Genomic DNA, 27,136 nt, shown 5'->3' with positions numbered 1-27,136 from the left:
CGATGTGAAACTCATGTTTGGAGTGGATCATTTGTCCAGACAGTTTCCTTATGTACTTTTCCCTCCCTGTCACTCTCTAAGACCAGTCTCTCCATGAGATCTAGGTTGTCACCAGACGGTACTTAGGAAGCTTCCCTGTCCACGGGCCTGCGCTGGGGCTGTGGAGTGTGAGGGAGGCCAAGCTTGGGTCCACTTCCAAAGAGCTGCGAGTTAAGACGGACAACTTTCTGTCAGCACGGTGTTTAGAGATGTTTAGAGAATTCCTCCTCACTCTATTTCTATTTTGCGTACCTTATGCATGAGAGAGGGAAAGAGAATACTGGCTGTGAGGCATTGAGCACTTGCTATGTGCTAGGCAGATATTATCTCATTTAATTCCCACGGAAAGCTCATAAACTGTTATTGGTCCTAGGTTTACAGACAAAGTGAGGATTGAAGATCATGAGTGACTTGTCCAAGGACCATATACCTGGTAAAGGGTGGAACCAGGATTTGAACCAAGCATCTATGACGGTTTCTGCCACCAGAGTCAGAGGACAAAAGAAGGGAGGTGTTTTCAAGCATGGGAAGTAAAAGCAAGATGGGGGAGTGAACAGCTGGCTCCCACTTCCCCAGGGGGCTGCTTCTAGGGGGCTTCTCTCAGAGAGCCTGGTTTATAGTTCAGGGACCTTGAAGGCTGGCCTTTCCTTCCTGCCCCTCCACCCTCCAAATGAGGCTGTTTGAGCACTCCAGGCAGCACTAGGTAAACACATCAGAGCAACCGAGCTGAAGAGAGAAATGACTGAGAGAGTAGTATTTGGGGGGGGGGAGCTTTAGGCTTTATTATTTAAAGAAATAAACATAACTAAAGATAATAGTCCCAGAACAACAAAATGAAAGCTACCACAAGGAATGTCTAACTCTCTGCTCAGTTGGTACTCATTAATGCAGAGTTTTGTCCAATTTGGGGAAACAGATTCTTTTTTCGTTTACCAGCAATTTCTGTTTTGAGTCTTCTGGATATTCTTTTTTCATTCCCAGAAAGAATAACCTCTCTTTGCAGGCTTAGGGATTTTTCTAACCTCACTATCTCTTATGCTTTTTGGTTTTGTTTTGTTTTCGCCTCTGAAAAGTCATCTTTCCCCATTCATTTATCTTTCAACCAATAACATGACCATAAAAATAATTTATAATTTCAATAAGCGTTTCTGATATATGACAGAAAGTGTTTCAAGTCTGCTTCATCACACCAAAAGAGAGGAAATCATCTCACTCTGCAGCAAGAGTGATTTAATCAGATCAGACATTCTTAAGGACTTCAATGCCTTTGACGGAGGCCTTGGAATGGCTTGAGAAAGGAGATTTTTAGAGATTTCTTTTGTGACGATGACCCCCCCCCCAAAAAAAACCCACAAAAAAACTAGGAAAGACAGCTGTCTGTGAAGGAGGACTGGCATACGCTGCTGTCTCCAACAGGGAGACGTGCCAGCAGGAGCAAAAGAAGGGGGCTGCTGCTTTTGAACCACAGGATGTGGGGCTGGAAGAGCCCCCAGGGATGCTCCACCCCCCCCACCCCGTTACCACACAGATAGGACAGGGGGAACCGGAGGCCCGAGGTCCCACAGCCGGTGAAGTGCAGAGCAGGGTCTAGAACTCATGCGTCCTGAAGAGCTGGTGCTTTCCACCCCCAGACTTCTCTATGCCTCAGTTTCCTTAGCTACCACATGAGGGGGGGAGCCATCTAATCCCTGAGGCCCTGCATCAGGGATTTTGTAAGAAGGCGCTCCGTCCTGGCGGGGGTGGGGGGGTGGGTGGCGGCACAGGCGTACACACGGAGCCCCCCGGGAGCATTTACAAAGCAGAAGGTGGGGACCAGGACGCAGACGGGAGCAGCAACATGGGAACCAGTGCGAGCCTCAGTAAGAAGTGAGAAGAGATGAGAAGCGTGGGGGCCCCGCCGCAAGGGTTTTGTCTTTCTCCATTCTACGTATTGTGAAAACACCGAAGGAAATCTTCAATAGAAGGAAAGCCTGGCCTCACTCGTAATCCTACAGGCTTCTCACAGCACCTCCTCTCCTTTTCCCTGGTCTCTCGCCACCCTCCCCACCTCCTCCCTGCATCGTGGGCAGCGCAGACTGGTGCTTGGCTGTGCCCGCCCTCCCGCCTGATACCCCAGGGAAGAGCCTGATACCCGCTTCCCTCCTGCCACAGATGCACTTTCCTTCACTCCGAGGACAGAAATGATAGAAAATGAAGGAAGCCTAGGTAGGAGCTCAGTCATAACCCTAACTAACAGGCCTACAGCGCGTTCCAGTTATAAAACCCCTTCCCGTCCTTTCAGGCATCTGATTCTCACCACAAACCTGCTCAAGGTCACAGGGGCAAAACTATTGTGTCCATTTCACGGCTGAGGAAATACTTGGGGTAGAGGAGTGACTTGTTCAAGTTCCAAAGGTAGAAGGTGGCAGAGATCAGACGAGCCTGTATAAAGAGAGGGGCTGCAGCGAGCGGTGACATTAACCCTGCTTCCTGCTTGTCACTGTTCGAACGTGCTGCCTGGGCCACGCGCCAGGCGCCACCACCCACACAGACTGGTGGCATGTGGGTGTGGTTCCTGGCTTCTAATCCAGGCTGCAGGTTGGCAGGTTTGGAGGAGCGATGAGGCTACCCTGAGGCCCTCGGATTTCAGGGGAACAAACTCACCAGAAACAAATTTATAAGAGACCGATAACAGTAGTATGAATTTATGAATTCATAATGAGAAATGATACTGGTGAACAGGATACTACTCATAATTACCGATTGATAAGGAACTTAAAAATATGAGAGTCTCTTTTCTTCTCCAAGCGCAGAGAGAGGAGCACCAGAGGATTTCTGTGGATTCCCTTCTAGGCTGGAAAGGAAGAGAGACATGGGGAGGTAGTTACCTAGGACCCTGGGCTCAAAGATGAATTCGGGAAAACTTCAAGAAAGTTGTAGAGTGTGCAGCAGTTGAGAGTGCAGACAGAGCAACTCAAATCCAGGTTCGAATCCTGACTTGGCTACTTACAAGCTCTGTGACCTCAGTTAAATTACTTTCTAACTAAAAAACTTTCTAATCCTCAATTACTATTACTTATCTGTAAAATGGGGTAACAATAGCACTTACCTCTTATGAGTTTCAGGGGATTAAAGGAGATGCGTGGCAAGGTGCTTGGCACATAGGAAGCCCTCGATAAATGCTAACTATTTTAAAGCTGGATTTTTCAAGAGCAGAGAGGGGAAATCAGTCAAGATCCAGGAGTCCCAGAGAAGGGTCCTAGAAACTGTAGTACGACTACGAAATGTTTAGAAACAATGGGCTGACTACTTCAGGGGATGAGGGCCTAATGGCAGAGCCCCTGGGATGGCAAGTAGGAGGGGACACACTATCCCGGATATTGTTCAGAGTCACTGAGCCATGCCCTCCAGAGAGAGGGTCTAGTCCCCCCTCCAGCTGGCGGGTGACGGGCATAGAGAAGGAGGCAGTCTTTCAGATGTTTCTATTCAAGCCTAGCCTGGGACATATGGAGTATTGGCTAGAAAGAGCCCAATATCTGAGACAGAGAGAGAGAGAGAGAGAGACTCTGAAAACTAAGGGACCAATTTGGGGAAAACATCAAAGAAGCTAGAGGCCCAGATGAATGCCAATCCGGCAGGGCCAATGAGCCCGGGGAGGAGATTGTTCTAGACATCAGGGCAGGAGAGGAAATGATTTAACCCAACACCAGGCTGTCACAGTGCAGGCTAAGATGAGATTAAAAGCGGAGGCATTTTATCAGAAAATTCTTGCCAGTTGACAGTTTGACTGCCTGCCCTCCTAAGAGGAGGAAACACTCGAACTCTTTCGGGGAAAGGTTTATGGCCCAGCACTGACCCCTGCCCTGCCTGGAGGGGTGGGTGGTCCCCCAAGCTGGGATTTCCAAGGCTTCTTCACAAAGCCAGTATGCCCTGCACCGTCCCTTCATCCTAAACCCTTTCGGAGATGACATGCAAAGCCCACAGGCACGTGGAAAATGGCACGGCCGTTCTGAGACTGTACGCTTGTGAGTGGTTTCTACTGCAGCAAGAAAGATTGAAGCTAGACATTAGGAAGAGCTTCAAGTAGGAAAGCAAAAGATAAGGAAGGCGACTGTAGGGGAATAGGTAAATAATCATGTTCCATAGCAGTTTGATGGGTGCCCAGAGCAGTGCCCCACATTACTGGCCATTTGGCCATTTCCATCTCTCATGTCCTAATGTTCCTGTTTTTGGCAAGCACACGCCTGACTGCTATAGGCACCTCTTGGCCACCAGAGACCTTTCCCCTGACATGTGGCAAAGCCGAGCCTGTGAGAAGCCGGGAGAATATCTTTCCCTGGAAATGGCTCAAGACCAAAGAAACATCCCCTCTGCTGGGTGCGGCAGGGCCGATCTGGGTGGGACGGGAAGGACAGAATAAAGGGGCTTTATAGCCATGAGAATACAAAACAGTCAGGCCCAGTCTCTTGCCCAGCCTCTGGGAGGCACTGTGTGCACACACAGCTTGTGTGGGTCACCTTCCTAGGGCTCTCAGGGGGGACCCAAGAGGAACAGCGAGCTCTCTCTCTGCTCTTGAGCCAGAGCTGGGGAAGCAGGACACGCCCAGCTTAGGGGAGGAAACCTACACTGACCGAGCACCCGTAGGTGCCAGGGCTTTGTGGACATTGTTCTGTTAACTCTCGCAGCAGAATCGTGTGGTCCGTACCCCCACCTTACACCTGAAGAGACGGGCTTGGAGAAGTCAAGTGAGTGGTTGAATTTTAAACCACGGTCAGTCCGTCTGGTTCTTAATCTCATGCTCATTATGTTCTGCTGCTTCCACCCCTTATACCTCTGGTGAGCTTCTCTTGGCATCATCTCTGACTTAGAGCTTCAGAAATTATACCATACAGAAAAGAACAATACTTCTCCATTTCAAGAACTCTAGCAGAAGAACATAAGGGAATGACAGTTCGAGTTCAAGGGCGGTTCTTTATTCTGAAGTCACATCCTTCCTACTTTTTCATATTCTTTTGTAATATTATAAGGAAACCGAATGATGCTTTCCCTTTTATTTTATTTGAACAAAATAGCATGTGGGAAATCCTAAAAAAAGGAAGAAGACAGTTGCTCCTTATGTAGGGCTTACCGAGCATTGTACACACATTCCTACCTTAATTCTCTCACAGAGAAATAGTGGGGCCCAGGGAGCTTAAGCAACTTGCCCAAGGCCACACAGCAAGTCAAGGCAGAGCCCACGTTCAAACCCAGGCAGTCTGGCGCGCGGAATCCACACAGATACCGGCTGCACGGCGGCCCCAAATTTGCATTGACCAACGCTGCCTGCAGCCTCAGGCACTCCCTCCTCTCAGGGACACAAAGGCACTCACAGCCCTGACCGGCTCCCAGACAGCTTGTAGGCCGGTGCCTTTCTTGAGTACACCTCTCCTAGCATCACCTGTGTGGCTCCCAACCGTCGCCACGGTCCATTCGGAGATGATGACACATCCAGACCACCAAGGGCCAGGGAGCGGTGGGGTTCCTTAAAGAACAAGCCCGTTTTCTTTCCTGAAAGTCTTCCTTGCTGAGATAATGGGTACAACCCAGCTCCCAGATCCCTGGGATTGCGGCCAGATCCCTGCCATTGCTTCTGTCCTGCCAGCATGGAGTGGTGGGCCATGGCCCCTGGAGGGGCTTCCTGACCTGCTTGGAGCCCGCAGGATCTTGAATGTTCCTGAGCCTCCCCCGTGAGCTTGTTCTGCAGACGCGGTGCTCCCGCCAAGCAGCCACCACTGCTTACGTAAAGGCAAGGAAGAAATTGCCCCCAAGGAAAAGCTAGGCAATGATAAACAGAAATTCCGGACAAAGATTCCTTTGAGGAGAGCCGGAGGAATACGTGGGGTATGGAGGCTTCTCATGTGCCGTTTCTCGAGCTGGGTACAAGTGAATATTCTTCTTTATACCTTATATATGTTACTGATATTTGCATATATACAATGGCTCATAATAAAAGAAAAAATTAAATAAAACCCAGAGTTTTATTAGGCTGTAAATATCAAGTGCTGTCTGCACCAGCTTTGCGGTGACTATACGCCATGTGCTCAGAGACGGATTTAAAGGCAGTGTTTCTGGAACTTCATTGCAGGGTTGGGCACCGTGAGGATGTCAGGCATGGGAAACGTCTCCCCTTAGGGGTAATAACACAAGCACACACAAAAGGTGAGGAAATCTGAAGTGTATTTAGGGACACTGCGAGTTCTCCGTGCTTGGGCTAAGAGAAATATGCCATTTGTGAAATTGGGTGCTGTGTCTTGGGGAAGGGACAGGGAATGGGGAGGATGTCCTTAGAGCCTGCTGTTGCTTCCAGATCTATGTCTATTTGTGAGGAAATAAAATGCTCAAGACTATTAGGATTCCAGTGGCAATGAGATGGTATTAGTCAGTGTGGCCAGCTTGGGAGCCTACGAGGGAGGTGTCCTGAGGAAACTTCTACACGAGGCTTCCCTGGAGGACTGCGGGCTCTGACGTGCCCAGGTGCTGACGTTCCGCTGTGGGGTGAGCTGGGCAGGGGAGGATTCCAGAGTGGACGTCTGGGGACAGTATGCCGGAGCGGCTCCTGCAACCAACCTTGAATGTGTGCCGTGCTGTTGTGGGCCTGGATATGGGGCAGGTGTGAGTCCAGGGAAGGACTGTGGTTCCTTTGACAGGAAATCCCTACCGGCAAACCAAACCAGCCAACACCTTTTGGGAACAGCTGTGAGAGACCAAAGCTTGGTGTCTCCGAGGAGCCAACAGGAGAGAGAAAAACTTACTCTCTCAGGGTCCTTGGGAGAGGGGAGGGAGAAGCATCTGTCACAGCCAATGAAGTCAGGGCAGCTTCTGCAAGGGAATGAGCCCAGGAAGCCACAGCTGCCCTGCTCCGGGGCTGTCTATTCTGAGACCTGGCTTCCAGCTTGGATAATGGAGGTCAGGGAGCCATGGGCTCGCTGGGGCAGGTGCTGGCTTACATTGATGTCGTAAGGGAAGCCAGGAGAGGCTTCTGCTGCGTCCTGGGTGTTGAGGGCAGAGGAGCCAGAGACCAGCCACTGAGCAGGGACGGTGCAGTGTGGGCCTGGGGCCCACAGAGAGGGAAGGGGAAGTGGAGCCTCTCCCTCCTTCCAGATGGCAAAGCAGCTTGCTCAAACTGTCCATTTCGTGAGAGGAGACAGAAGTCCAGAGAGAAGTGGTGGGCCTAAGGTGATACCAAATGTTGCGGGCAGAGACGAGGTTGGACCTCGACTCCCAGCCCAGTGCTCTTGCCACCACCTCACGTAGCGTTTTCTAGCCTGCCCTCAGAATGAGCGCAGGGCCACTTTGTGTGCAGCCCCGGCCCTCTGCGCACCTCAGCTTTCCCAGGGGCACCTGGGACCTGGAGGACGTTCGGCTTCCCTTGCTCGGTGCCCTTATTCTGACCATCTACACCACCTTACTGATTCAAACATGGGAGAAAAAGAAGTGTTTCAGTAATGGCTGAAAAATCTTCATACGTGAGGCATGTTCTTAGCTTTTGTCTGCAAAATGCCTAGGTTCTTTGTCCCAGAAGCACTTTAAGAAAGGCTGGCAGAGTTTGGGCTAATGTGGTACAATCGGTCAGGCCTTCTGGGGTTCCTTCCTGCCTGAGGAGTCCTTCAGCCTTCCAAACCCTCCTAGCAAGGTGCCTAGTAATTACTGTTCTGTTACACAGGAGGGAAAACAGCCTCCCCCAGCGGCCCCCCACCCTCAACACCAACAAGCCCCTCAGAAGCTGGGCCTCCAGGGGCCTCCTCATTCCTTCCGTCACCTTCTTACCAAGGGCCACCACCCAAGCCAGCCTCTGGTAGGGCAGCGTGGGCTGAAGTGCCCTCTCCCAGCCCTCACGCAGCGCACCAGTTACTCCTGTCCCTCCAGCTCCTGGCAGTGGGAAACATGGCCTTGCCTGGGCACAAGGGAGGACACTTGCTGACCTGAGTCAGCTCCCTGGCAGGGGCTATGTGAGCACAAATGCCAGGATCCCATGCCCTCCTTCGTACTCTGTCCTCATAGAAAGGCTGCATTTCCCGTTGTGGCCAGCATACCCACCTATGAGCTCATGTTCTCTTTCTCACTCTCTGGAGAGAACTGAGGTGCAGAAAAGTTGGGTATCTTGCCCAAGTCAGCCAACTAGTAAATTGCAGAACCAGGGGACTCACTCCACTTCAGCTGTCTTACCTGTGAAAGAGGATGTCATCCGTGTTAGGATAACAATAAGCAGTGTCTGAAAGCTCTGTGTCGGGTGGTACCCAAACACTTTCTCTGTATGACCAGAGCTGCCTATAGCCCTTGGCACAGTCCTCAGCATATGGAAGATAAGCCAAGTCTTCTCATCAGAATAGTGTTTTTAGCCTGGGTCTGTGGGGTCTCTAAAGCCTCTGAATGTGGAGGTAAAATTTGGCATGCATGAACTCTGTGGTAAGAGAGCTCTTTCAAATGCGTTGGGAACCGGGAAAGGTTCTACGGGTCAGTGGGCAGGCAGACCCAGGTAATTTTGGCTGTCAAGAGAAAAAGGAAGAAGAAAGAAAACTAGTTATCTGTCACTGATTGGGTTCTCTGGGAAGCAGAGTCTGAGCTGAGGGTGCCGAATGTTTACTAGAGGATGCACTTGAGATCACCACCCATGGAAGGAAAGGCAGGAACACAGCATGGGGCAAAAGGAGAAGTCCAAGTGATGGGGGTCCAACAGAAGCCCCAGCCAATTCCAGGCGGGCTCTGAAATGAGAATGACCTATCAAACTTGCCCCACATTGGGTAAAAATGGCTGAACCTTTATATCCTCACCTTAATCAGTCACTGGATTTGGACTGCCCCAGGAATGATGTGATTTTGGGCCAAGGAGCTCCATGCAGCTGAGACCATCCCTGATTGGACTGATGGGGCTGATGGCAGAGGGCAGGCTCCAACAGCACTGCCAGAGCTGGACAACAAGTCATTCCCTGAAGGAGGGTCTGGGCGGTGCATCACTGAGCCCCCCTTAGTACCTCTGCCCTTGGGAAAGTAGGAGAGATTAAATGATGCCCATCCATCTACCCATCCAGCCATCTATCTTTTCATTTAACATTTATTAAACATGTCTTATGAGCCAGCCCACTGTGATAAGCACCGGTGATAAAAAGGTATACGTGGCGTAGTCTAGTGGAGAGAGACACATCATTGAATAATTGGAACACAAAGCGATCATCGCTGAAATAGAGGCGAGTGCCAAGAATTATTAGAGCACATTGGAGGGTGGGACTGACTCTTAACAGGGGCAATGAATGAGTCCTGGAAGAGTTGACGAGGCAGAGAAAGGAGGGGTAGAAGAGTAGGAGCATGAAGAGGAGAAGGCATTGCAAAGCAGAAGAAGGTCACGTCTAAGGCATGGTGGTCTGAGAATGCATGGTAGATCTGGGGAGAGTTTCAGTGTGCCTGGAGTGGAGAAGTGGAAATGTGGCTGGAAGGGGAGGTTGGGGTGAGATCACTAGTGCTCATAAGTCCACGCCAGTGGACTTTATCTCAGGAGTATTGGGAAGTCACAGATGCATTTTGAGCAAAGGATTGATATTAAAGTATCTACATTTTAAGAAGTCAATTCTGGTAGCAGGGATGATAGACAGGAGCGAGTGGTCATTGGAACCCCAAGGGAGTCATATATACATCATGCTATGCAAGCCCCTATCATCCCTCTGAGCACAAGTCAGCTTCTGAGCGATCCTCTCTGATGTGACGTTCAGTTCTAACACACAGGTCATTCTGGTCCTGGGCACATGTAGTATTCCCCTGAGCAACTACTTATTACTTATTCCCCCATGCTTCCCAAAGACTTTCATTTGCATGCTCACATCCTGTATTCTCATGGGTGGAATTAACCCTGTGGATGGCCTGGGTCCTTGTGTGTGTATTGGCCTAATGTCATGTGGGCACAACCAAAGCCTTCGCAGAACCCTCTTGTTTTGGTGCCGTCCACATTCTTTTTACCTTCTTGAACGGGCATCCCAACCCAGGAAATGTTTGTGTGACTAGCATCTCCTTTACGCCATCAGCGACACTAAGTTTCTCCAGGCTAGTGGGCTGCCATTCAAGGAATCTGCTTCCACAGCTGAATAATGAGCCCAAGATAGCTAAAGATCACAGGATCCCTCTCCCTTCTCTCTTTCCCTTCTCCTTACAGGAAGCTATGCATGTCACAGAGTGAATCCCATTCACGTGATTCCTGCCCAAATCCCAGGCTGCCTGAAATCTGACCCACTAGGGATAGAACTTCATGATGTAAGGTCAGCCCAGCCAACTCTGGACACTTAAGGGTCACAGCCTGTCTTGAGAAGAGTGATGTTCTGGGCACTGGAACATTGGGCTTCCGGTTCCATATGAGACTAGGATTGAAATAGATGGTTTCTAAGTTGAAGTAGATGGTCCTTCCAAGCTATGACAGCTAGGATGAATATTCTAACCTCTTTCTTTGGACCATTTTTATAGATGGGGTATAGAGGGAAACAGAGGCTGGGAACACTATTTTGATGCTCAGCCATCACATAGAGGTTTTAAGTACTCAGGTCTCCATTGCTCCCTAAGTGACTAAAAGACAAATCCACACGAGGAGCATTGGACAGATGTTTGCCTAGGGCAGGCCCCATATTGTACAGCCAAGGGGCCTGCCCCTAGGTGGTAAATATGTATGGATTCCGAGATCATGGATCCCATGACTTGGTGACATCCAAGACCAAGGCCCTTCACTATGTTGTTGCTCCAGTGGGTGGAGAACAAGGTGGGAGGGAGCCTTGGGAAACCAATTCTCCTTCACTTCTCTCCCTAAAGATCATGAGAGTTAGTCTAGACGTCTGGGAAAGACCATGAGATATGATTGGAAAACCCTACTGTTTTGGTTTTGTGAAGGTTGAGGTAGCTAAATGTTGAGAACCGTTTCTACATAGGAATTCTCCGTGCTGTTTTTCTGGGGATTCCTTTGGGACTCCATGCTGTAGGTTTCCAGCTCAGAATACAGCCACCACTGCTGTCACCACTTCTCAAGGACTACTCTGTGCCAGGTACTATACTAAGTTCTTTGCAAGCTATATTTATTCCTCACAGCAGCCTTGCAAAGGAATTATTAGGATGACCGTTTTGTGGAAATAGAGCCACAAAGAGGTTAGGTAAATTGTCCATGGTCACATAGCAAGTAGCAGAACCAGGGTTCTAACCCAAGTCTTTCTGACACCAAAGCCGATATTCTTTGCCCTCCACTATATAACTTTAATTTTGCCATGCTGATGACAGCATTTCTGGGTCTCCAATAGCCACCTTGTACCACATAAGACTGTGGAGAAGTCTAAGGAGAGAAGGCAAAGACAAGGTCCACTTCCTAATACTTTTCATCATATACTCAGGAGGGCCACAGTCTCAGTCCCTTTGTGTAGAGGTGGGCAAAGGCAGAAATGGTTCTACCAGCCAGAGAGCATGGAACCTTGGGGCTGGTGGGCTTTGGTGGCCTGGCCTTGGCACTGGAATCCAAGCTCCCAGAATTCTAAGCTTAGGGATAAGTAAGCTCCCATCATACGACAAGTAAGGAAACTGACCCAGAAGGAAGAACAAATTACCCAAGGCCACAGAGCTAGTTAGAAGCATTGTGTATGCATCTGTGTGTGTGTGTGTGTATGTGTGTGTGTGTGTGTGTGTGTGTATGTGTGTGTGTGTGTGTGTGTTTACGTATGCATGCATGTGTATGTGCTGGAGATGACAGTAAGGGGTCTCCTAATTCCCAGGTCCTATGAATGAGTTCAGGAGGCGGCCTTGGAGTCTGTCTATATCTAGAAGGGTGGACCACAAAGAAGGCTATTTTTAAAATTTGTTTTGGTTTAACACAAGTAGTTTACTTGGGACAAGGTGACTCCAAGAAGTGCCAATGTAGGAGTGGGAGATTAAGAGAAGGAAGCCAGTACATGTTCGTTAATGATCAAGTCACTGCTTTGGCTGCTGGGCATCTTTGGGAGATGGTGTGGAATGGGCCTTGGATTATTCCTCAAGGGACGAGGAAGCCAGGGTATTTATCTACCTGCCTCCATTACCATCATTTGAGTACTGCTATTTGGGGGCATCAACTCCGAATAGCCCCAAGTAGCCACCAGTTTTCTAAAGAGTCTGGAAAACCTCTTTGGGTGAGGAGGCTTGGGTATTAGTACCAAGGATAGTCTATAGAAGAGATGGATGAGACTGAATGGTGCTCCCTGGAGGTAGGTTGTGATAGGAAAGGGAAGAGCTATTTCTGTGTGCCCAGTGGAAAGAATAGGTAAGTCCTATGACAAGAGTTAAAGTCAGGTCTTAAAAAGAACCTCTTAGTGATATTGGTGAAAAAGACATATCAGATGTTTAGAGCTCAGTCAACTACACACCTTGATTAATGGCCATACAAGAAATGATGGAGCAAAGAAACATGCATAAGGAGGGTTTCCTTAGGGAATTTGAGGCTCCTTGTTGCTAGGGCTAGCCAAAGAGCTCTCCTTTATGAAGGTGATGAGGCCGAAGAGTGCTGGGAGGAGAGATGGAGATGGAGTGAAAGAATTATTTACCCATGTGTGGTTATTCTAGTACCAGGAGGCTCCAAAGTTGGGTGGAAGCAACAGGAAGAGGTCTCTTCTCTGGCATGACTTGGGGCACCTTACATGGAGGCAAAGCCTTTGGAGAAGAAAGCCCTAATGCTGCCTGGCTCTCTGACCAGGGCCACCCACCTCCTGAGCCCATGCTCCTTATCTGTACAAAAGGCAGATTGGAGGGCTGGACTAGATGACCTCAGGGTCCCTTCCAGTCCTGATTATCTACCTCTGTCTTCTGTAGGGGCCATCCCTGTAGCCCTTGTGCTCCCTGCAATTAATCCTTCTCAAGTATTAACTGAGCACTCACCAGTTGCCCGGCATGAAGTGGAGAGCAGGGATAAAATAGAATACAGGCCCTGGCTGCTAGGGCGGGATGGATGGAGAAATAAAAATGAACACTTATTGAGCACTTACCCTGTGCCAGGCAGTGTGCTAAACAGCTTACACCTACTGACTCCTTTCCCCCTCATCATCACCTCATAAAATAGGTATTCGTACTCCACTATACAGATGAGACAACCAGAGTGGAGCTCAGAGAAAAACCAGCTTAACTGAAGCCACATCGGGGTAGAACTTGGACTTGAGCCCATGCTATAGCCACAGTGCGTCTCCTCCTGTGAAATAGGAAGGGACTCTCCAAGCACGGCTCTTAGTGTGCTTGCAGAGAAGCAGTTACAGCTGGACTCACTCGGAAAGGCTTCACGGACAGATGACTTCGCACTTGGCCTTGGGGGGTGCAGAACTTGGAGACTAGCCAGGGAGGGGAACAACCTGAGTGTATTAATTCCCCAGGACAAGCTGGGTGTGGGGGCTCCAGCCAGCAGGTATCTTCTTAGAGTAGGGAGGTGGGCAGCAGCTAGGTCTCAGTCTGCTGGTGGCTCCGTGGGAGGGGAGGAGGGGCCAGGAGCCAAGAACAGATGCTTCCCTAGACCCTGCAGGGCAAGCACCCTCCTCTTCACAGACTCAGCCCCAAAAAGTTGGTGACCACCCAGCCTGGAGGGGCTTTATGCCCAGGCCAAGCCTGTAAGCATCACTACTTCCCCACAGTCACTGGGGCAGTGTAAATATGGAGCTGGTTCAGTGTAAATCAGCTTCTTTCCAGCTGCCTCAGCCACTGGTCAGGGAGCTGGATGACTGATAATGATGATCGTTAACACTTACATGGAGCAGGGACCAGGAGCTAGGCTCTGTTCTAAGAACTTTAACTAACTCCAGCCTTCCAACATCCCTATGAGGTAGCTACTATTACTGTGCCCATTTTATAGATGAATGAGGTCAAATAGCCTGTTCACAGCTAATACATCAGAGTCCAGATTCCAACCCGGGCAGCCTACTCTTCCCCACTCTACCACACTGCTTCTGAGTACAGCTGCTTCTTCCCTCTGCCCGGCGTTACCCTCCTCAAAGGCAGGCTCTCCTCCTTGCCTGAAGCTCTTCCCTGCCAAGGTAGCCCCTCCCTAGAAGTGATGGCAGGAGGCAACCCCACAAGCCCCCACCACTAGAAAGGCCCATCATTGCCCCAAAGGCCAGGCCAGAGTGCCCAGTCTCTCTCCTCCCCCCGCACCCACATGCACCCCGTCCCGCTCTCCCCCAACCGAGCACCGTTGCCTTCTGTTCACAGTGATGGCTCCTGCGCCCAGGCCGGTGGGGGCATGGAGGACTCCGTGGTGGCAGCGGCGGCGGTGGCAGCCGGCAGACCCAGTGCCCATGCCCCGAAGGCTCAAGCCCAGGAGCTGCAGGAGGAGGAGGAGCGGCCGGGGGCGGGGGGTGCCTCCCCGAGGGCTGGCTCCCACCACGCAGCCTCCCCCGGCCGGCAGCAGCCTGCCCTGGCGACGGCGCTCTGCTCCCACGCCCCTAACGCCTCCGATTACGAGCTCTCCCTTGACCTAAAGAATAAACAGGTACCCAGGGCCTCCAAGGGGGGGTGGGGAGGGTGGTGAAGGGGCCCTGCCTTCGGGGGCTATCCAGGGTACCAGGGATCTCCCCACTTGGGCCCACCTCTGCTGTAGGTACCCTTCTTTTGCCACTAGTTCTCCCAAATGGAGAGAAGTCTTAAGTCTTCTTAAGTCCTAAGTCTTCTGCCCTTCCCTGTAGCCCAGTTTGTCAGGAACCAGCCTTTCCACGGCAGGGGTCATGCCTTAGCAATGCCAGTCCCCTGGGCAGTGTGTTCAGGGCTCTGTTCCTCTTGCCAGGCGCAGGAGGCCTAAATTGCTCCCCCCACCCCCTGCAGACCTTGAGGCAGGTGGTCCACTGTTCTCTGGGGAAGCGCCTACCTCCACCTGCTGCTTAGAAGAGATAGCCTCACTTACGTGCCCACAAGAGGGGCAAGCCCCATGTGTAGGCACACATAGGTTCAAATGAGGTGCAAAGACAGTGGTCTCCTCCAATGAGATTGAGGATTCCCAAGATTAACCAAAGCTGTCCTGTTGGAGAACAAATCCCATGTGTGTGTGTGTGTGTGTGTGTACTCATGTGCATATGCTTAGAGAAAGACATCATGACTAGGTATTGTTTAGAAAGAGCATTGAACTTGGAGCCACAGACATAGGATCCAATCCTTGGTCTTGCTCTAGTTAACTTTGTGACTTTGGGAATGCCAGTTAAGCACTCTGGGCACTGGTTTCTTCATCAGCAAAATCGGGAATTAGACCTTGAATCATCTCCAAGGTCTCTTCTAGCTCTACAGTGTGTAGGCTCTAAAGAACCATTCTTTAACTCAATGGGCAAAGTGAGTCTTGGGAAGGAAAGCTAGTAGAAAGGTCACTAAGATTGAGTCAGGCCATACCAACCTCAGTTTTTCCCTCAGCATCAAGGCCAGCTGTAGGTGGCACATTCATTCGGCTGTCGGTAAAGTATTTAACAAAATCTCCCATGATCTATATGTGGACAAGATAGGAAGTAGATTAGATGACAGTATAGCCAAGTGGGTTGTTTTCAAACAGAATTCTCAAAAATACGTTGATTTTCCCATCAATGCCAATTTCATCAATGCCAGTTCCTGGGGAGTTGAGTGGTGCACTGTCCTTGATCCTGTTCTGTTCAACCGTTTTTGACAAGGCACTAATTTCTGATGACACAAAGCTGAAAGGGTACAGCCAATACCTTGGTGATAGAATCCAAGATTTTGTAAAAATCTTAACCGGACGTAAAGATTTAAGTGAAACAGACTAAATGAAATAGGGGAAAACATCTACAGTTCTCTTAGCTTTGAAAAGCCCACAGCATTAGTATAAGATGGGCAGGCTTGGTCCTGGGAGAAAGACCTTAGGGCTTCAGTTGATTGTAAGCTCAAAAGGAGTTAATAACCAGTAAAGCAGCTGCCAAAGAAGTAAGTCCATCAGCCTTCACAGAAGGGTAGATAAAGCCCCTTGGATAAGGGAGCAGCTGGCTGCAGCCCCACACGAGTTCCTGGTGAGGGCCCATCTGGAGCCTATCCTTGATTCTTGGGGCTTCACTTAAGAGAGAAGTAAGATCCCAAGGATTCCAAGTTTCTCCTAAGAAGGAAAATAGGATTGGCTGGAGTCATATGGAGAAATTGTAGATGAAAACAAGTTTTAAATATGGAAGAGTTGGCATGTGAAAAAAGGATTAGATATATTTTCTATCATTCCAGGCAAAAATAGTGGTACTAACGTATGAAAGCTACAGGAAAGGAAGCTTTTAGCTCAATTAACAATTAGAGCTGTTAAAAATATGGAACACCCTGCTTGCGAGGTAGTGTGTCTGTGTTACCAGGAATGCCCAGGCAGGGGCTGGCAGACAGTGCGTCTGGAACACTACAGTGTGATGTGGGTGGTCAGTTGGCCCAGAGAAGAAGTCTTCTCAATTCCACATGACTATGCTCTTTGAGGACAGAGACCATCTCTTATCCATCTTTATACCCTTCCTCCAGCATCTCGCAGAGTGCCTTGGACATAGTAAAAGCTCACCGAATGCATAATTTTTGAATAACTATGATGTGCAAAGCAACAAGAGAGTGAGGTAACAAGAAGAAAAAAATGGTCCCTACTTGCCCCCCAAAGAGGGTGCTGTTCAATTTAAGGAGTATCTGGTCAATAAAACTGAGGGAAACCCATGCTTTGGCTTTGGCAGGAGAATTAGTTTAATTCTGAGTGACAGTGTCATATGGAGAGTTGTACAGGTTTCTGATTGGTATCATGGACCTTTTTATAGTGGACATAATTCTGATAGACGGGTCTGCATGTTGGGCCAGCAGGAGTGGGGTGGGAAGGGTGAGGGTTGGTAGAGGTTGTGACAGGGGCCTTCATGCTGAGTGAAGCCAGCCTGAGGGAACTCCCCTGGCTTGAGTATCTCTCTTGGCCAAGCATAGGCTGGAGTGGGGGAGGAAGAGGGCAAAAAGTGAGGGGCTAGAGAAAACTGATTAAAAATATGGCACATATTTTTAAGAGACTGAGCTCAACTCCTATCTCTTCTGCAAATGAGCTGTGTGACCTCAGGCAAGGTGCTTAACTTCTCTGGGCCTCCATTGCCTCCTATTTCTTTGGGGCTTTGTACACGCTGTTCCCTCTGCCTCTACCACTAACGTTCCTTCTCCCGTACTCACGTGGCACTTGGTCTTATTTACTCCTTCTCTTACTTTGGGACAGAATTGTGGTTCTCCTCCCTCCTCCTGCCAGCTTTCCCTGCCCTCCAAGGCTGTGCTGGATGCCCCTTCTCTATGATCCCCTAGCACCCAACTGTTCCTAGTCATAGCCCTTCAGCCCTATATCCTCATTCCCTGTTGACTTGACCCCTTCTTGAAGGCAGGGCACATGACTTATTATTCATCATCATATCCCCAGTGCCTGAGGCAGTGCCTGACATGAAGAAGATGGTCAAGGATGAAAAGGGGAATATACTAAGTGAGCTGAAGAGGGAGAGTTGTGTGAAGCCTGGGGCCAGGACTTGACTCTGCTCTAGGTTTCTTTGAGATCTAGGATTTAGTATTCTGATGCCGCCAGTCCCACCAGTTGCACAAATCCTGTACAAAAACTGGACTGGATCTGGACTGGACTGGAAGGATCTTGGACAATCAGTATTTCCCTAGTCCACCAACCCGCCAGTCTTGCTCCATCAGCCAGTCCAGACTCCTAGGCAATTTCTGTGGCTCCTCTCTCCTCCACATCTGCTCCATCCCCAACCCCCACTGATGCTACATCTTCACTCTTTCCCAAATCCCCACCCTTTCCTGCCAACCCTACTGTCCCCACCCCAGGGTAGGCCACCATCATCTCTTGCCTGAACCCCTGGCAGAGCCCCACAGTTTCCCCTACTTAGAGCTGGGCTTCTTCCAACCTGATCTCCACTCTGCCGCTGAGTCCTCTTGAAAGAGAGCACATCTGATCATGGTATGTTGCTGTCTGAAAGCCTTCCATGGCTCCTCACCATGTGTAGGACAAAGACTTCTCCAGGTGCTTCTACCACCAAACACAACTCCATCTCCTGCCCCGCTCCCATGTGGGGTTCCAGCCATTCCTATTTGCCTTGCTCCAGATCTCTGTGCTATTTTGTGTCTCTGGGCATTGACAGATTTTATTTCCTCTGCTGGGAATACTCCCCACCTGTCCCTCCATCACACTTTACCTGGGAGATCTCTGCTCATACTCCACATCTCAGCTCAGTATCCCTGAGCCTGGCTGTGTGCTTTCAAGGAGGGCCTCACTGCTGACTCTATGCCACCTGAGAGCTGTCCCACTCATAAGGGCAAGGACTATGTCCTTCTCAGGGCGGCCACAGAGTTGAGCAGATTGTGCACAGAACACCTTCATAGTCTGTGTGAGGAGTGAGCATTCCCTAGAGTTGTGTGTTAGATGACATGCTGCTCTTGCCCACCTTTGCTTCCCTGCACCCAGCACAGTCCCTGGTGCCTAGGACATGCTCCATGCTGGAGGAACACATGACAGAAAGAAAGAAAAGAAAAGGAAAGAAAAGAAAAGAAGAGAAGAGAAGAGAAGAGAAGAGAAAAGAAAAGAAAAGAAAAGAAAAGAAAAGAAAAGAAAAGAAAAGAAACAATGGGTCCACCCCTGGGCATCCTTGTTACCCAGCCCCTGCGGCTTCTCCCCATACACACACAGTGGGAAGGTCCTCTGGTCCAGTTTCTCCCATCCTCCGTTCTCTCTGCCCTCAGCTCTGACACTTCATCTCACAGTGATCTTTGGGGCTACAACCTAGGGAAACAAAGAGGGAGCATGCAGGTCCCTTTTGGGGGGGGTCCTTGAGGAAAGTGGTGTGGCGAGGACACATAGGGCACCTGAGTGATTTCCAAATTCATCCAGGCTCTCGAGGGAGTTCGTAACCTGTTCTCTGCCACCGCTGATGAGCAGCCCATTGGAGCTCATGTTGGATGTCCAAATGGCATAGCTCTCTGTGCTGTCCAAGCCAGGGGGCCACGCAGCTGTGGTCAGTAGCATCCAGGCCTTGCTCCTGACATCAGGTCCTGGGTGGAAGTCATGCTCTCTTTTTGGACAGAGCCCCTTCTACAACTGATCTCCCCTACCCAAGACTCAGGGTCCAGCCTCACCCGGGGGTACCTCTCAAGGGGAGAAGGGGTAGTTATGTTTCCAACTCTCTGGCCTCAGTTTCCTCATTGGTGAAGTGAAGGATTGTACCAGAGTATCTAAGGCTCCTTCCTCCTCCAAAGATAGAAAGTCCCACCACGGCCCTGGACGGCACCAAAGGGCCAGCCTACAGAGGATGATGGTGAAGGCAACCCTCATCAGAGATAGTCCTTCTGTCCACTTGCATCCATTTCAGGGAACAATATCACACAGCTGCTATGTGCAAGGCCTGAGCCACCACAATACAAAAGACACAGTCCCAGGCGTCAGGGAGCTCATTCCAGTGGTGGGTGCTGACATGTAACCAGTACTAGCGAGTCAATAGCACGAACTCCATGCCGGACAAGGTGCTAAGCGTTTCCTATGCATTATCTCCCCAGATCTGCATGCTATCCTGGTGAGTTAGGGACTACTGCTACCCCCATTTTAGGAATGAGGAGACTGAGGCTTAGCCATGTCAAGGAACTCATCCAAGGACACATCCCTAGGTGTGCATCCCTGGTGCAACCAAGGCTGGGACTCCACAGTCCTTGATTTTACCCAGAGTCTACCACAGTCGCCTTACCACAGTGAAGGGATAGATTCCAAGGAAGCGGCGCATGGGGCACTGTGGGAGCAGTGGAGACAGCAAGGAGCCCAACCTGGGGTTCAAAGCAGGCTCCCACAGCAGCAGCTCTACCTGAGACAGTCTCTGTGACTTAGGAGTAGCTGAGGCATTAGTACCCCCCACCCCTAACTGGCTGGAGTCAGGAGAGGTTCCCAAGAGCAGCCCTGCTCCTAGGCAGGCCTCAGTGCCCTGCTGTGTCGAGCACTTTCTATATTTTGGACAGCGGACAGGGAAGTGGGCACACTGGGAAGTTGCAGGGGTCACAGCCTGCCCAGTGCCGGCCAGCTTTCCTTGGGGACCACCCTTAGCATCTCTGGGCTCCTCTTCCCCGCTCCCCCCGCCCTGGCCCCCACCTCAGACTGTCTGCTCCTAAGCCTCACGTAAGCCTTCCCCTGCCAAGTTCTGCAGGCTCATTCCATGTAATGCTTTAACATTCTCAGCTGGGAAATCTTGGATCAGAGGAAATCCTTGCTCACGTGTGAAAGCCACCCCCCACCCCAGCCTGGCTCCCTCCTTCCTCAGCACTCCAGTCCCCCTGCACCCCCCCCCCCCCCTCTGTGGCCCTCCTCAGGCTCAGCTGCCGCAGCAACCTGAAAAGAGGGAGCACGTTCTAATTAACACTGAGAGGCTCATTAGATAGACAGAGACCCCCCGAGCTCCCCTCCACCTCTTCTTCTGGCAGAAGCTGAGAGATTGCTCTCTTGGGAGGAGGCGAGGCTACAATTACCCATGATTCATGGGGTTTAGAGAGAAGTGAGCTGAGCTGCTCTTAGGCCAGTGGGCCCAGAGACCCCTCCCTCCCTGGGGCCACCTGCCACCCCCATATCCATCTTTCTTAGCTCTCTGATCTGGCCCTGGTTAAGAAAAAAAAGGGTTAGGGTGGTAGGGAAGGCCTGGCTGGGTATACAAAGCTGAACTGGGACCCTGCCAAGTTCCCGAGCCCTGGTGGGTGGGAGCGGCGGGGGGTGGGGGGAGCAAGGCGAGGATGCGACATTTGACTCCCAGCCCAGATCCGGAAGACACCCTAGATTTTTATTTCCCCTGGGACATAGGACAGAGTTCAGTTTAGTTCATGTCCACAAACATTTATTAAGCCCGAGCCATGGCTCTGGCTCGATGCTGGGCACCAGGAATGTGGAGACATAATACCATCCTGCCTGTGAGGTACAGTCTGTGGGAATACAGAGAACATTGAGGGTGGGCTGCAAAGGGTGGAAAGAAACTGTAGGGGACAGTGCAGGCTGGGGTTGTAGCAAGCACAAGGCTGGAATGAATGGGAGATGGTTGTGTTAAATGCACTGGAACAAATGGAGAAGATCCAAGAACTGAGTTCAAATACCACAGTGAGCAGTTGCTCCTTGCCAGGCTCTGCGCTGGGTGCTGGGCATGGATCAGAGACCTCGAAGAACTTATGCCCTGTTGGAGTCGGGGTTGGTGGGGTGGAGAGAAGGAAGGATGGGTCAGATAAATATCACAAAGATTAGCAGAGAGAACTGAGTGTCAAAGAGAAGTAAGAAACAACATTCTCTGCGGGCACCTGAAGCGGGAGCTCCCCGTCTGGTCGGGGGACTGAGACGGCTTCACGGAGACAGGTCTTGAAGAAAGGAGAGAACATCGCAGGCTGAGGGACAGGGCGGAGCAAATGCTCAGAGCAGGAAGGCCTAGTGTGGGCTGGGGGAGGAGCAGAGGTCCAGCCGGTATATACACAGGCTTGGCTTGGCGTAGTAGTAGAAGATGGGAGGCAGGCTGAGGCCAGATTGCGCAGGGTCGTAAGGCCAGAAGGAAGCATTTATACTTATTTTGGGCAGTGATCTCAAGAAGCTGAAGGCCTGTGTTCACATCTGCTCTTCAAGAGCCTTGATGAGGATAATGTAGGGTGGATGGTAGGTGTGAGAAAGAAGCAGGGAGGCAGTGGGGAGGCTGCCAGAGTGGTCCAAGCGGGGAGCCAAAGACAGCCCCACATGGCAGCAGGCTGGTCATGATGATGCAAAAGGTTTTAGGGGTAGGGGTGCATGGAATAAAGGCTTTGAGGCTGACAAATGCAGAGGCTGGGGTGAAGGAGAACCCATGGACAAATGCAAGTTTCCCAGCCTGGAAAGCATAGCAGTTAAGGCTCTGTAGGCAAATAAAGTCATCACGGAGAGCTGGTTTAAGGAGGTGGGGAAAGATGGTGGCTTTGTATAGGTGAACAGAGGGATCCATGGGCTGTTGGAAATGCAAGTCTAGGATCAAGTCTAGGAATGAAAATTTGAGAGTCATTCACATAATCATCATTGTCATCAAATAGCTACCACTTACTGTATACCTATTATGTGCCAAGGGCTATATGAAACCATTTGATTCTCATAACAAGCTACAGAGTCAGTAGGATTAGTTTCATTTAACAGATAAGAAAGCCCAAAGTCAGAGATGTTAGGAAACTTGCCCAAGGTCAACCAGCAGGGAAGAAGCAGATCTGGGCTTGAGTATGTCCCCTAAGGCTTGTTCATCAGTCCATTAAAGTAGAGTGAAGTTGTGATAGAGGACAAGTTTCTCACACAAGAGGTGAGAAGACACTAGCCTGCAGGACAACTGTAGAGTTGCCACAAATGCTCTGCCTGAGATAGCGTCCCTCTTAATTAGTTGTTAATTACCAGTTACCAGAGGCTGCTCTAATGACGTCTGACATAGAAGTCACAGAATGTCCAGAAGTGCATAGGAAAATAATTCAGATGTGTCTGCAGAGTGGAAGATGGCCCACATGTGACTTGTAACTGGCATGCTTAGGGGTTTTGTGGTCAGAATATAGGATTAAAGAGCTGTACGGAAGCAGGCAAAACAAGGTAGACTGGGTCATGAGAGCTGAGGACAGTTTCAAGGTGATAAAAATACCAAGAGCTGTGCAAAAGAGGAAGAAGGAGGGTGGAAGATGGACCATCAGGTTTCAGAATTAAAGGTCTCTTGTGACCTTCGTGAGAATCATTTTAGAAGACTGGTGGGAGCAGGAGGCAGATCCTGGGGAGTCAGGTCATACAAGGTTGGACCAGCAGTTAGGCATTTGTTCATGGAAGGAGGCAGAGGGTATAGACTAATCTTCCAAGAGGTTTGGTGGAAAATAGAAAGAAAGAGATTGGGCTGGTGCTCCAGAGCAGGGAAGTTGAGAGGAGTTATGTTTTAGCCTGGGGAGATCTGGGAGTGTCTGTAGGCAGGCGGAACGGGGCCAGTGACACATAGAGTTTGGAATTGCAAGCGAAATGCATCAGTTCCAGGAGAAGAAAGTTATAGGTTGGATGAGGGAAGTTTTTGAGAGCCACAAAGATAACTTTGCAATTAATTCTTCAATGTATTCAATAAATAGTCATTGAAGGCCTACTGTGTGCTGGGCACTCTCCCAGCATTGGGGATAAAGGAATGAACGTGGCGAAGTCTCTGCCTTCATGGGGCTTACAGTCTAGTGGAGGATTTGATGGGAACAGATTCAAGATATTTAAAATCTGGTTTTCTTCTCTGCTTGGGTAACATTGGAACACTGGCTGGTAGAAGTCTCCTAGGCTTAGCCAGCCTTCTGCCTCCAGGTAGGATGACACTGTGCCAGGGGGGTGAACATCTTTCCCGTTCTGGAAACATTGCAGGCAATGGGATTTCATACCTTCCCTCTGTTGTCAATAGCACCTCATAACCTGAAGAGAATGCTCTTGGGCCTAGGGTTTCCCTTGAAATGTGAGTAGGCCAGGTAGGAAAGAAATATGAATTTCTACCTGGTGTCCATTTCTCCTGGTACTAGAGGAAGGGTCAGAGGGAGACAGAAATTGATGGAAGGAGGCAGTTAAATGGTCAGCTCCCCTCACTCTGTACATTTCCTCTTAGAGGGCTCTCCTGCCTGGTCAAGGCCAGTCTCCATTCCAGACCTCAGGGAGCCTGCCAGAGTTCTTTGAAGACACTGAGCTGAGCTATAGTGCTCTCTCCCCTCTGACGTGATTCCTGTTAAAGCAACAATGAAATGCCTCTGAGATATCAGAAATTTCTATGTTTCCCTGGAGATCCTGGGTACATGATAAAACGCCGTAGGCAACTGTACAATCGTTATGGGAGGCAGAATTCTGAAGGCCCGAGGTTCCTGCTCCCTGGTGCGCACATCCTGTATAATCCCCTTTCATGGGAAGTGCCACGGGACTAGAGGACATAACAGGGTATCACTCCTGTGATTAGGTTACCGCTCAGTTGACCTGAGTGAATCCAAAGGAAAACCACCCTGGGCGGCTTGACCTAATCAGGTGAATCCTTTAAGAGAAGGTGAAGCCTCAGAGTCATTCTTCTGTTGGCCTCAAAGGGCTGAACCACCATGTGGCAGGCAGCTATAACTGAGGGCCTCAGGCTTAGAATCTCAAGCAACTGAACTCTGCCAACAACAATGGGCTTGAAGGAGAACCTTGAGCCTTGTGTGAGATTGTGGTCCCAGCTGACACCTTGACTTCCTCCAAGTGAGATCCCCGGCACAGAAGCCAATGGAGCAGTGCCCAGACCACTGACTTCCGAGCTATGAGAACATAAGTGGGTGCTGTTTTAAGCGGCCAAGTTTGTGGTAATTTGTTATGCAGGGTAGGTAACTGATACGCTCGGAATGGTACAGGACGCCTTATTGGCCACACAAACCTTAATAAGATTAAGTTTCCCAACTATCTTCAGAGAGGACAGCTGGATTGGGGAAGACAGACAGCATAAGGCCACCAGGTTTGGGGATGGGAGGGGCCCTGAATGGTGAGATGGAAGCGCTGAAGGCAGGACTGAGTTCATCCTGTTTTACTCGGGATTCTCCCTGGCGGTTGGGATTGTGTCTGTGAGATTTCCTGGGCCAGAACTGTGCCTCTGTTTGTCCGGAGGTGGGGGACACCCACAGGGAGGAAACCCAGGGGATCGTTGAGGCCGTGAGAGGCAGACATTCCACCTGCCATGGCTGGTGAGCCAACATGGGTAAAGGTTATTGGTCACTCTCATCTCACGGGGAAAGTCTCTCTGGTCCTTTCCTAAAAGGTTTAGATAAGGGAGAAAGACTGAGAGAAAGCGTCGCCACCTGAGGAGGAGAAAAGACCGTAGCAGGAGGATGGAGCCGGGAGGAGATGAGTAAGGGCCTTGAAGACACACCAGCCCCTTGTCAGAAGTTTTCTGGGGTTCACACTGTCCACATGTGGTAGCATGCCCCTCCCCGACCCACCAAGCCCTGTCCTGATTGTACAGCCCCCATTGTTGAGAACAGAGCTGGCCCAAAGTATGCAGCCTGGTAGCCTGGAGGGACTCCCACTGTTGACACATCCATTTACCACTCCTCTGTCCTCCATCCATCTTTTTATTAAATTCACATTTATTGAGCATCTACTATGTGCCAGCCCTTGGGCTGGGTACCAGGAACACGTTGTTGATCAAACCCCAACCCCAAAACCCATATGATGATCCCAGGGTCAGGAAGTTCTGCAATGCAGTGATAAGGAACAAAGCAGGTGAACAGGGCCAGCAGCAATTTTTTAAAGCATTTCTGTTTAATTTTTAATTTGTTTTTATTTTAAATGTACACACAAGTAAAAAGAATAGTGTAGTAAACTTCCAGATAACTACCACCCAGTTCCAACAATTTTTGTTAATATTGTTTCATCTAACAGTCCCACTTTTTTTGATGGAGTATTTTAATACAAACTCAAGATACCGTGTATTTCGCCTGTAAGTACTTCCATACAGATCTCTGATATGAACATTTTAACATAACCATCGCAGCAGCAGTATCTGATCCGACTACCCGATGCAGCCCCCTGCCCCCTGCCCCCGGAAATTGCCAACTCCCGGAAGCTAGTCCTGCATCCTACACCTCCAGGAGTCTTGACGAGGATGTAGTCCCTCAGGCCGTGACATGCTAGAGTTTCAGACTTTGGCCCCTCAGGACCCCCCCACTGTGCCTTCCTGGGCCCCGCCAAAGCTTAGCCGGTGACCCCCCCAGGCCTCACTGCGTTCTTGCTCCTCTGTTCTTGTCGCAGATTGAAATGCTAGAACACAAGTACGGGGGCCACCTCGTGTCCCGGCGCGCCGCTTGCACCATCCAAACCGCCTTCCGCCAGTACCAGCTCAGCAAGAACTTTGAGAAGATCCGCAACTCGCTCCTGGAGAGCCGCCTGCCGCGGCGGATCTCCCTGCGCAAAGTGCGGGCGCCCACCGCGGAGAGCCTGGCGGCCGAGAAGGCTCTCATGGAGGGCTACGGCCTCATGGGGCTGCCGCTGGTGCGCTCGCCCTCCCTGCCGCCCACCTTCGCGGGCACGCTCACCGAGCTGGAGGACTCCTTCACCGAGCAGGTGCAGTCCCTGGCCAAGTCCATCGACGACGCCCTCAGCACCTGGAGCCTCAAGACCATGTGCTCCCTGCAGGAGAGCGGCGCTTACCAGCTCCACCAGGCCCTGCACGCGGGCGCGGGGCCACCGGGCCTGGAGGCCGAGATGCGGGAGCTCGACAGCGCCCGCCCAGCGCCAAGGGAAGAGGCCGCCGAGGCCGCCGGCCTGCCCCAGGGCCACAGCAGTACCCTCATGATGGCCTTCCGGGACGTCACCGTGCAGATCGCCAACCAGAACATCTCTGTCTCCTCCGCCACGGCTCTGTCGGTGGCCAACTGTCTGGGCGCGCAGACCACCCAGGCCCCGGCGGAGCCCGCGGTGGGCAAAGCCGACCAGGCCGAGGCCCCGGGGCAGGAGGCCGAGATGGCCACAACCACGGGGCAGGGGGACGCGCCTGCGGAAAACACCGGCGCAGAGGCCGGAGCCAACGGAGCCCTGAGCGCCCACCCGCCTGGGGCTGCGGCGGCGGTGGTGGAGGGGGCCGCGGGGGCGGAGGCAGAGGCGGAAACGGCGGAGTCGGAGACAGGGGAGGTGGGGAAAGGGACCGAGGCCGAGGCTGGCGACAACTCGGAGCCTCCGAGCAGCAGCAGCACGTCCACCAAGTCGGCCAAGTCGGGCTCAGAAGTGTCGGCCTCAGCCTCCAAGGAGGCCCTGCAGGCCATGATCCTGAGCCTGCCGCGCTACCACTGCGAGAACCCGGCCAGCTGCAAGTCGCCCACGCTCTCCACCGACACTCTGCGCAAACGGCTCTACCGCATCGGCCTCAACCTTTTCAACATGTGAGTGAGCGAGCCCTGGCTCTGGAGCTCCGGAGTCCTGGGAAGACATTGGGCGGCGGGGGAGGAGGTAGGGGGCGCTACAGTGACAGGGTAGCAGGGTGACCGGTAATTTCCCCGCATCATCCCAGGGCCCTCCCAGGTGACATAGGTGCCACACCTGCTCCTTGAGATGCTGTGTAGGGATGCACTTCTTATTTTTAATTGTTACAAATTTATGGTCAGGGTTGGG

General features: G+C 51.0%; 1 protein-coding gene across 2 annotated transcripts in view; it reads left to right on the top strand.

The window, feature by feature from the left end:
* The window catches only part of IQSEC3 (IQ motif and Sec7 domain ArfGEF 3), a 103,601-nt gene that overhangs the window by 40,638 nt on the left and 35,827 nt on the right, over nucleotides 1-27,136 (top strand). The window contains exons 3-4 of one of the 2 annotated variants that reach the window (XM_040642026.1): nucleotides 14,236-14,515; nucleotides 25,781-26,907. In XM_040642026.1, coding sequence (XP_040497960.1) covers nucleotides 14,236-14,515; nucleotides 25,781-26,907 — 1,407 coding nt within the window. Of the gene's footprint in view, nucleotides 1-14,235; nucleotides 14,516-25,780; nucleotides 26,908-27,136 lie in introns of those variants that run through there. The other variant, XM_040642027.1, reaches the window with a different exon arrangement.

This window comes from Ursus maritimus, unplaced genomic scaffold (assembly GCF_017311325.1).
Source record: "Ursus maritimus isolate PB19 unplaced genomic scaffold, ASM1731132v1 scaffold_26, whole genome shotgun sequence".
In the NCBI taxonomy this organism is placed as follows: Eukaryota; Metazoa; Chordata; class Mammalia; order Carnivora; family Ursidae; genus Ursus; species Ursus maritimus.
This window is presented reverse-complemented; position numbering and strand designations above follow the sequence as displayed.